This window comes from Eublepharis macularius, chromosome 16 (assembly GCF_028583425.1).
Source record: "Eublepharis macularius isolate TG4126 chromosome 16, MPM_Emac_v1.0, whole genome shotgun sequence".
Classification (NCBI taxonomy): Eukaryota; Metazoa; Chordata; class Lepidosauria; order Squamata; family Eublepharidae; genus Eublepharis; species Eublepharis macularius.
The window spans coordinates 18,657,266-18,668,537 of record NC_072805.1 but is presented as its reverse complement, the minus strand read 5'-3'; the positions used below and the strand labels follow the sequence as shown (position 1 = coordinate 18,668,537).

Below are 11,272 nucleotides of genomic sequence, written 5' to 3'. Positions count from 1 at the left end.
AACTGCTGCTCCAATTGGAATTGGAAGAGTTTTGGTTGATATTTTATGGGTCTCGTTAGGGAACATGCTATTTGGTTGCGCTTTGTTTTGAATATGTACTAGTATTTACTTAGGATAAGTCGTCCCCCCCGCCCCTTCCCGATATTGTACCCCAATCCCTCAATAAACTCCATATTCTTTTTAACCCTTAAAAATCTGTTTCTGTTGTCCTTTTCTGGCGGGATCACGCTCCTCACAGCAACCTCGTTCCCCACTCCCTGCACAAACAAGCGAGCTAATTCCCCATACTTGTCTGAACGCGCACGATCACAGGTCTGCAGGGCTGTGGTAACAAGCCCAGCCCTGAAACAGCAAATCCCCAAAGCAAGGGAATTCTGTTCCTCTTCAAGCTGCTTCGGAGTTTTCAAAGAGAGATGTGTGACTGCCCTGCTGGTTCGTATCTGTAAAGAGGAGGCAGCCGTTTCTTTTCTCAGTGCAGAGGCGGAATGCACCTCACTCTGCTTTGAATGAAACCCAGAGTATAGGGAAGCACGAACACTTCCTCCACGCTGCTTCCAGGGAACATACGAAGCCGCTTTGGGGCTAGGGAGAGCAAAACAACTTTAGCCAAGGGAAAGACCCAGATAAGAGCAGCGGGGGATAGATCTAGTGGGTCAAACTAGATCCAGCACCTGGGGACAAGGGGGAGAAATCATTACAAAAATCCAAACCCAAGAGAAAAATTCAGACTTGTTAATAAAACTGACACACAATGCCAACAAGTACCAAGCCTGCATCGCAACAGCAAATTCTGTTTGGACGCCATTACCAGGATCTCATCTTGGCTGCTGACGAGACCAAGGAAAATATACAGAAAATTGATTTCTGTAAAAATAGCAGCTTTGTCAATTAAAAAAAAATCATAATAGAAGCTAAAAATAAGTATAAACTGGCTGTTACTTATCAGAGTCCAAAGCTAATGGACTGTGCTACTGTGATGTCACTAAAACCTGGAGTCACCTGAGGATGGGGGGGAAGAGGGGAGATCTAACAATATCACAAAGTTGCAGTTAGCAAGATGGGAATTTTGCATTCACACTACACAGAACTGCCCCTTACCAACTGCATTTTCAATCCTGCCCAACCACCAAGGACTTCAAGAGAAGTGTGGTGTGTTCTTCCCTCTCTTTATTCTCACCACAACCCAGAAAAGTAAGTTAAGCTAAGAGGGTAACGGCTCCAAGGTCGTGAGCTTTGTGGCTGGCCAGGAGTTTGAACCCAGGTGTCCCAGTCCTTAATCCACCTCTCTTAGCAGTTACATCAACAGCAGAATGGCAAGTGGTGTTCGGCTACAGAGAAGAGCACAATTCACAAACCGCCCCGGCAGACGTGGTAGAGTAACAGGACTTTATAAAACATTCGTTCAAAATAAAGGAATAACACACAACCCGCTTCCTCGGCTGCAAAGCTTCAAGAATGGCGTGAGTGGTTTCTACTCCCCACCCCATGGGCTCAGCCAGCCTGGATCCAGGTACTGAATGGTTAAGCCCAAAGTGAGAGAACTCAGCTCAGACCCCGCCCCCCGCCCCCCATTGCATCACAGGATATTTAAGTGCTTGATTGCAGAAGAGGCGACTCCTCATCCATTCCACCGGGGCTGGAATGCAACTCAGCATCGCAGAGTCCGATATTTGAGCCTGAAAACTGCAAACCGCCATCGCTCCTCGTGTCAGGGCTCCTTCACATGCCTCGTAGATGCGCTTTTTAGAATCCATTCCTGCACTTGTCTAATCGATTCCAGCGATCCTGGAGGGAGGCGTAACAGGCTGCCTCAAGCAAGATCTGGCCCGAAATAACAGCCCTCATCTGCTTCTTTTCCTTGGAAAAAAGGAACAAATAGTTCCGGCCCATCGAAATCCCTAAACGAAGCTGCCACCAAGTCCCCAAAGAAGCAGAAATCCATTGCCCAGAGGAGAACTGATGGAGTTCCAGTGTTCATACCCTACTCTAACCCCATTCCACTCACGAGGAATACTTCTAACTTATGCCGTTGATGGGGCTCTGGTGTCTCTGTATTTGCACAGGAGGCTCTCTCTGGGAGTTCTGAGCCTTCCCTTCGTAGAGAACTTCACAAGGCCAAGGAATGGCTATTCAGGGGAAAGGGAACTCGAGTTTCCAGCCTGGGGCATGCTTTTTTCCAGGCCTCCAAGTGGGTGACCCAGGAACAGCCTCACTTCACTCTTCCATTCTCTTATTGCAAGACCTGAGATCCCCTTGTGGTTCAAGAGCTATTTCACCGTACCGACCTATGATGATTGTCCTTTGCATATTACTTCTTTGCCCTTGAGGAAGACTCTGCTGAGGCAGTCAAGTCCAAAGACGAACTTGCAAGAGGCTCTTGGACATCCACCAGCCCCCCGCCCGCTTTTCCGCTAGACATCACAGAACTCCACCAGCAACTAAGCTGACCCGTCACCTCTCCCAGAAACATCCTAGGGGGAAATGGCGACCTCCCTGCTTTCCAAGAGTGATCCCAACATGGACTCATCATGCTGTTAAGCTCCAGGGACGCTCTGTCAGAAGGTGTTCTCCAGCAAGCAGTGGCACCCGCAGCCGGTGGGGCACACTTCCTGGGTGCGGAACCATTCCATCATGTGGCTGGTGTGTCCTCCGTGACCGCATGTCAAGCAAAAGTTGGAGGAGCCTCGCACGGCCACGTGGCAGATGGCGCACTGGAACGCAAAGCCCTTGCAGAAGGCACACTGAATGCCGCGCACCTCGCTGCGGCAGTGGCTGCAGTAGACCCCAAACTCTGCAAGAAGAGCAAGAGGCCAGGTTATGTCAGGGGGGTGACAAGGAGAAGGGGGAGGAACTACTTTGCATATTGTAATAAAAAGGAATGCACGATGGTTTTACTGACAAGCTGGAGCCCAGAAGCTAGCTGCTGACTGAAAACCAGCTGTATTTTATCGTGAGCTGCTTGAATAGGTATCTGAAAAGGCACTCTGCAAGGGATATGTGTTAATGTAAAGTCTCTTGGCTTTGCCTGCCTTTTCAGATTGCTGCAGAGCTAGCTCTAGAATGCAACCCCTGGCCAGGTACCACTTCCAACGGAGAATTGAACTCAAAGGTTTCTCTGCTCCTCTGGACCAATCACATATGAGGGAGGAGGACAGAGGCCTGGCAAATCCTTGTCCAAAAGTCAGGTGTAGGAATCAGGTGCAAATGTAGCCAAGAGATGAAGCTGAAGGGAGGGGGCATGAAAAAAAACTGGAAACTCCTTGTAAAAAAACAAAACTGCAGTAGGATGCCCAGTGAATGAATTCTGGAGATTTCCAGACCATCTCATCTCAGGGATGCTCTTCAGCACTCTTGGCGTCTGCAGTTATGCTTGTTTATTTACTTTATTTGTAGTCTGCTTTCCTTGCTGAATAAACATGTGCTCCCCAGTAGGGAGTGCATTTTTTTAACCTGGTGAGAACCTCCTTCCTCTGCCCCCCCATCCCCGCCCGATCCTGGAAGAGGGTCTCTTCCACACCTTGCCCCAAGTTTTGGAAAGCAGGGAAATGCCTTGCTATTTTCAGAGTTTCTCCCAGACACTCCATAGCAAGGTTGATGTTCCTCCTCCAGGGACCTTCCTGCCCTTCCAAGTTGAACATCAGTGTATGGAACGGGAAGCATGAGATACTCTCATCTAGGTGCCCAAGACGATGTCATAACCTCCCTGCTACGATACACTGAGACAACAGAAGAGGACCCCCAACTCTCATAACCTCAATATATCCCTCCTCTACATAGGGGTGGCGCCGGGGTTTCTGGTGTCCGAGGCTGCCCTTACGCACGCCCCCCCAGGACTGTGTGATGACGTCACTGCGTGTGACATCATCACACAGCAAGCCAGCCCCATTGGCCGGTGGGCAGCTGGGACAGCACGCGGAGGCTGCCCGTGCTCTCAGTCAGGCGTGGTGGGTGGCTGAGGAGGTTCCGCACGCCGCTCCAGATGCCTGCCGCACCTGCTGTGCCTGGCTGGGGGTGTGTTGGTGGTGGCGGCGCAGGGCGGGCTGGCAGGCTGCAGCAGCTGTGGGCCAGGCACGCCAGCTCTGCGGCATGCACCCCCCCTGACGCCCCCTCCGGCGCCTCAACACTCAAGGCGGGGGCCGGCCTTGCCTCAATGGGCACGCCGGCCCTGCCTCTACACCACCCTTTTGCCCAAAGGAGTGCCTGCACTTCTCTTTCTCCCTTGCTGTGCCTTTCAGAACCTTCTCAAAACCCATCTCTTCTGCATAGCCTAAAACACACAGCTGCATTGGCTCACATTTTCCCCAACTTGTCTTTTGCTTGCCGCAAAAAGGGCCTCTCTTGCTTTTCCCTTGACTAATACTGTCATTGGATCCCCTTTTCAACAGGACTGTCACAAAACGGCATGCAGGTTCAAAAGGACAGTTGCCTACCTGTGTGGGTTAAGTCAGACTATGAGACAGGTCGCTACTGTTGCTTTTGGAACGGGACTAATGTAGAACCCTGCCTTCTTTGTCCGTCAGATTTAAAGCGTACAGCCACCACAAGATCCCAACCCTGCAAGCTCCCACTCACCAATCCCTTTGTGAGGCTCAGGGGGACAAGAGACGAACTTGAGGACTTCGGCTCGTTTCTCTCGCAGGCCCCAGCGATAAAGGATCTCCCCGTAGCACTTCTTGAAATCATCAAACTGCTGGGTGTTGGCTGGGTCCAGAAGCCTGGAGAAACAGCCCAGAAGCCTCATGCCCAACTGAAAAGACACTTCAAGTACAAATAACTGCATTGGTTTATATCTACCCCTTGGGATACTCAGCCCCTTTTCTTTTCTCCCATCCCTCTTGGCCATATCCCCAAGCAGGGCTTTTTTTCTGGGGGAAAAGGTGGTGGAACTCAGTGGTGGAACTCAGGACCGCACAATGACGTCACTTTGGGTCAGCTGGAACAAGGGGGGAGTTTTTTAAAGTTTAAATTGCCCTCGGCGAAAATAGTCACATGGCCGGTGGCCCCGCCCCCTGATCTCCAGACAGAGGGTGCTCCAAACTCCCCTCTGTCTGGAGATCTGGGGGCAGGGCCATCAGCCATGTGACCAATTTCAAGAGGTTCCGGAACTCCATTCCACCGCGTTCCTGCTGAAAAAAAGCCCCGTCCCCAAGACAGAAATGCAGATCATAAGCTCCTTGGGGCAGTAACCTCTCTCTTTTTTTGCTTAGGCTACTCTGCCTATTGCTATAATGGTAACCTTGTTACCTAACACCCCCCTGCCTTCTTGTGTAAAGCAGTACGCAGAAATAGCCTGGGAGGGAGGCGGATACCTGTGAAAATTGTTCATGTGATCACATCATGTTGGATGGAAGCTTTTTTTTTTAAAGAAAAAAGCTGATGGGTGCTCTGCAGAACCGTAGCTCTTCCTATCAGAGGGGTCACATGCACGGCCCAGGGGCACACCCATCCCACCAATGGCACTCAACCTCCGCTGGGATTACCAGCGTTTGTAAAAATAAATAAGAATTCAGTTCTGAATACTTATTTAATGAGTATTAATAACACGGGTCCTTTTTGCAATCTGATAATTTATGGTAGATGCACAGCAGTCAATCTTTGTTCTCCTCCTCAGTACAAAGAGTAGCAAAAGTAATAACCAGATTTTACCAAGGCAAGGGAGAGAAGTGCTTTAGGAACAGCTACACAGTGTATCAGGGGAAGGTCTGTATGTAAACGCCAAAGGAAGGGGACAACGCCCAAACAGACCCAATTTCTACAAATCCTCTTATGCTACAGGCAAGGATTATCCAAAACAATGTACGCTTAAAGAATCCACATCTTCAGTCTTTTCATTTCATCTTTATTCTTCTTATTTTCAGGGTAAATATTCAACCCATGATATGTTATGCTGTGAAATCGTCCTGCCGTGCCACCCCGAGGGGAGCTCCAGGCGGGAGATTGGCAACGGGTTCACTAGCCTCGGTTTTTCCTGTTTCACCACAACCGCTTCTTCACGGCCTTTCCAACTGCCTAAGAAATATAATTGCATAACAAATAATTCGGAATTCAAAAGTTTATTTGTTATGCAATTATATTATATGCCTTGCCACCCTGAGGGTGGCACAGCAGGATGATTTCACTGCATAACATATTGTGGGTTGAATATTTACCCTGAAAATAAGAAGAATAAAGATGAAATGAAAAGAATGAAGATGTGGATTCTTTAAGCGTACATTGTTTTGGATGATCCTTGCCTGTAGCATAAGAGGATTTGTAGAAATTGGGTCTGTTTGGGCGTTGTCCCCTTCCTTTGGCTTTAGGGACAGCATCACGATTTACACCTCCAGGTAGCTAATGGTAAAGGGTGCCAGGTGCTGGCAGGCCTGTCTGTGGGTATTTCTTTGGCCTCTTTCCCAACTGTGCTTGGTGCTGCAATGGGGAAGTGTGGTGTGGGCAAGCAGTCCTCAGTTAATCCCAAAATTGACACACACTACCGTTGTGAGGACAAGAGCACTGGACTGGGGTTGGGGATTCCCTACCAAAAACATTTCAGTGCCCACTCCTGCCACCCCAACTCGTCACAGGAGGGAAAACAAAACATATGGGGATTGACAAAAAGTGCATCTCTTGAGGAAGCAGACCAAGATTTCAGCTCCATGAAAAAAACAGTGGACAAATTGTATGCCTTAGAGATCCCATTCCCCTGCTCCCACCTTTTGCCTCTTGCCACTGCTTATCTGGCCGGCAGGGGAAAGACAGGGAATGGGCCTCCAGGGTGCGCTCTGGGGACAGTGCGACAATGCTGCTGACATCGTCGCTCCACTCCGAGAGTGCTCCGTGCTTTACAGCGGGCCAATTTGGGCCCCAAACGGGCAAAATCAGGCCCATTTGGGGACCAAATTGGCCTGCAGTGAAGAGCGTGCACACTCCCCAGCCTTGCTCAATGATGTCACTTCCCAGAAGTGATGTCATTGCGCCAGCGTGGGGCTGCACCTGTGCAAGGAGAGTCCCCGAGTGCCAAGAAGATAAGCACTGGGTCCCCCCTCTCCTGCGGGGAGGGTAAGGAGACTGGCAACCCTAGTATGGCCTGTTGTAAGGATGGGGAAATGCAAGACACGTGGAAAGAAGTAGTACAGCAAATCAGCAAGAAGAAGCAGGGGAGACAGAGAATCCAACGGTCTCCAGGGAGGTCACAAAACACTTGGGGAGGCTGTTCATAATAGCAACCCAGACCGTCCTCCAGCCAAGACCTGAGGGCCCAGCCGCACCTTTTGTTCCTGTCATGCTGGTCCTTCTCGCGGTCCCGGTGGTCGGCGTACACCAAGTTGCCAAAGCGGAAGTCGTCAGGCGAAGATTCGCACCAGGCTGCCGTGTGGTCCACCTCCTTGCTGGCTGCAGAATTCAAAAAAGGAGACCTCAGAGCTCAGAGCAGGGTATTATATAGGGCTATCCGGACCACTGGGGCTGGGAAGAAATGCTCCTTTGGTAGCAGGCGGCCAAGTGCAATCCCACCCCCACTACAAGAAATACTTATTGAAAAGATTTCTTTATCCCACCTTTTTCCTATATACAGTCCTTTAAAACATGCATTTAAGCAACTGATTAGCCATGCGCCTACACACAAAAGATGGTGGGCAGATGTTGTTTCAGTCCCCCCAGCCCAGTCTTCAAGGTGCCCCTGCTGCTGCTGATGCTCTGACTCTTGTTCCTCTTTCCAACCACAGTAGCTGTTGGATAAAAGCTGTCCCCTTCCTCACCCAGACAATGGATTTCCGGGCTTGCACTGAGTAGCCAGACGTGTCTCTGGGGCACAGGGAACAGAACACGGCCTCTCCGATAGGCCGCTGGATAGTGGTGGCAGGCTGTCCCACTCAGAATAGACACCCCACAGAATGCCTGATGGGAAGCTAAAGGCAGAGAGCACAGTTTCATCTCGTCCTGGTCTGATTCCTTTTAAGAAACTCAAGCAAGGAAATCGGCAGGCTTGTGCAACCTACCGCAGGGACAGAGATGGGGCAACTTTCAAGAGAAGGGCGAGTTAGGGGTGAATTTCCTTCCTTCCTCTGTAGCTCCAGCAGACACCACCTCCTGTCCTCATCCAAGCACATCAACAGCAGAGCAAGTTAATTACAAAGGTCGGTTAGAGCTGCCCTACCGCCTCTTTGTTAGATGGGATGGACCTACAGCTGGGGTACACAACTGCAGGCACGTGCACTGACAGCAGCACGCTAGACTAATTTTGCTTGGTATACCCACAGCCAGATCTCTGCCCAAGCAACCAAGGCGTTGGCATTACGGCTATGTGCAGTGGCAGAGGAGAAGACAACAGGCATGGCTTATGCCCACCATCGCCACCCAGACCTGCACCCAAGCGAATCCCTGAGATGCCGTCAGCGTCGCTGAGGCTCGGTACGCTGAGGCATCTTTCCAAGTACAATCCTCTCCCCCACCGCACCCACACAGCTCCCATTTTTTGGCCGTACAAACCACAAAAGGGCTACCTCTGGAAACCAAAGTGCTACCAAATAACAAGGGAAACTCTATCGGAGGACTAACAACAATACAATCAAAAATATTTTTCGTGTAATTTTTTCTATTTATAAAGGGGCAAAGTGCTTAAAGTGTTCTATACCGATAATAAATATTTATGATATAATAAATACAATAAATACAATTCCAAATATTATTATCAACCCAAATACTTCCTATCAATAAATATGCTAGGAGCTACTTATAACAATAAATAATGTATACATGAATTAAACACAGGCGCAGCGTCCAATAAACAAACTGGTGAGGAAAAATCCAGCAGTCACCAAATAATTCCTCACTGTCTGTTCTTCCTTTTCCTAGGTGTCATTTCTTCTTGGGAATTCTGATTTTCCAAAGAGCTGGTTGTGGATTTTAGAAGATCGCGTTGATATCCAATCGTCACTTGAAACAAGCCTAACGGGCTCCGTCGGAATGCGCCCAACTTGGTCATGTGAAAAAAGACCTTGTAAGACCTTGATCAAAAAGAGTCCAGTAGCACCTTTAAGACTAACCAATTTTATTGTAGCATGAGCTTTCGAGAATCACAGTTCTCTTCGTCAGATGAGACATCCAAGGTAAGACCTTGGATGTCGTGTCGACGATGAGCCTTTGATAAAGTTCATTACGAAACAGGATGCAACACGCTGGCATTGTTGTTAGTCCTCCAGTAGGGTTTCCCTTGTTATTTGGTACCCCATTTTTTGGCCAGCACACCAACATCTTCACAGGTAGATACTGCATTTTGGGGGGAACTTGGGCTAAAAAGGCTGCCTGCCCTGACCTACGGTCTTGCCAACAAACCCCTGCAGGATGTTCTCTTGCTTTTAACTGTACACAGTTCAGCATGGTAGGGAGCATCTCATTCCCCAAATAATTTTTTGAAAAAAGAAATATCCTGCCAGTACTCCAATGTACGTTTTCAGGCGAAACACTTGCAAAACAATGATGAGATACATCCTATACAAACGTTATCTAAAAATCTGCACCCAAGAATCTTAGTTTCTTTGCTTTTGCAAACCCTCAAGGAGGATGATCTGGATTCCCGGGGGGAGGAAGCACGAGGACGTCCTGTGAGTCGGAGCGAGAAGCCAACGTTTTCCCCTTCTAGGTCTTTATTAGTTAACTGCGCACTTTACCTAAGTTCCAGCTGCTGGTGCTGAGTCCAGGATCCGACATACTGGAACAGGAACCTGATGAGGTAAAGCTGGGCTGTTGTGGGAGAAAGAGGAGGAGATGATGACAAAAAATGGAGCTGGACGGCCTTTTTTGGGGGGTGGGGAGAGAGGAAGCAGCTGATACCAAAAATGTACTCGTACATATCGGCTGTGGCTGGAGGAACGTGGAGGGAAGAGTCCAGAGGGAATCGGGGCTCCCTGGGGCCGGGACTGGGCCTCAAACACGCTGCACAGCATGGCCAAGGTCTGCACATCGTGGAGCTGGCAATAATGAGCCACCCTTGGAAAGAGCAAGAAAAGATCAAGCAGGTCAAACAGCAGTTGTGGAGTCAAGGTGTAGTAGAGGGGTTACAGTAACAGGACAGGGGTCCCCAACCTTTTTCAGCCTTGGGCGCCATTGGAATTCTGACATAGGGTGGTAGACACAACCACAAAACGGCTGCCGCAAGAAGTAGAGCCATCCACAAAACGGCCAGCACAGAAGGCAGAGCCAACCACAGAATGTCAGGACATGATGATTAACTCTAGCAGTAACTCCTAAACAGAGCTTCTTGCAGGTCTATTGAACAGAACGCCTTTTAAAAGGAACATACTGTTTTAAAATACATTCTTGCATATACACACAGTTTACCTTCAGCCACTCAGTGAAGAGGCTTGTGTTATGGCGGCAGCTGTTCCAAAAAGAACGCTTTTGAAAATCTGCTCAGCCCATCTGATCTTCAGTGGCCAATCAGAAGCTCTCCTGGGCAGAAGCCCCACCTGCCCCCACTCACTCCTGAAAACACTTGGTGGGCAAGTGGGCAAGATACCCACAGACACCATTGGGGACCCCTGGCATAGGACTAGGATCCGGAAGACCCCGGTTTGAATTCCTGCCCTGCTAGGGAACCTTATTTATTTAATATTTATTAGTTTTGACTTTGATTCTGCCCTCCCCACACAAGCAGGCCCAGGGCGGATTACATCAAGTAAAACCATTTCTAATAAAACGTACATCTTTAAAAAGTTTAAAATCGATGGACAGCACAGCAGCACAATATAAAGTTAAAATATACAAGGTAGCAACAGTCAGCTAATCGGAGGCAATCAATCTGCCAATTTAAAACTGGATGGTGGACGCCTCTAATAGGGAGGGATCCAATCTTCCCTTCTCCTCCTCCATCCAGGCTGGTGGAGGCCTAGCCTAGCCTCAACCATACGCCTGGCGGAACATCTCTGTCTTACAGGCCCAGCAGAAGGATAGTAAATTCAGACAGGACCTGGTCTCACTGGACAGAGAGTTCCACCAGACTGGAGCCAGGACTGAAAAGGCCCCGGCTCTGGTCAAGGCCAGGCAGGCCTCCCAGGGGCCAGGGACCACCAGTAGTTGTTTATCTCCTGATCGGAGCATCCTCTGGGGCACATATAGGGAGAGGTGGTCCCTGCAGATACGCTGGTCCCAGTCCTCGCTAACGACTCTGGGCAGTCACTCTCAGTCTATCCCATTTTACAAGGCCATCGTTAGAGTATAATGGAGTGAGGGGAGAGAATGATCTTATAAACCCATTTAGGGTCCCCTCTGGGAAGTAAAGCAGAGTATAAACATC

The 11,272-nt window shown here is 49.3% G+C and overlaps 1 protein-coding gene across 2 annotated transcripts in view; it reads right to left on the bottom strand.

The window, feature by feature from the left end:
- Positions 1–1,166: 1,166 nt before the first annotated feature.
- Positions 1,167–11,272, bottom strand: part of WDR59 (WD repeat domain 59) — a 73,376-nt gene continuing 63,270 nt past the window's right edge. For both annotated transcript variants that reach the window (XM_055000714.1, XM_055000715.1), the window contains exons 22-26: positions 9,828–9,966; positions 9,648–9,720; positions 7,248–7,371; positions 4,573–4,715; positions 1,167–2,791 (exon numbers count right to left, since the gene is read on the bottom strand). In XM_055000714.1, the coding sequence (XP_054856689.1) occupies positions 2,556–2,791; positions 4,573–4,715; positions 7,248–7,371; positions 9,648–9,720; positions 9,828–9,966 (715 nt within the window). In that variant the 3' untranslated portion in view covers positions 1,167–2,555. The remainder of the gene's footprint in view (positions 2,792–4,572; positions 4,716–7,247; positions 7,372–9,647; positions 9,721–9,827; positions 9,967–11,272) is intronic.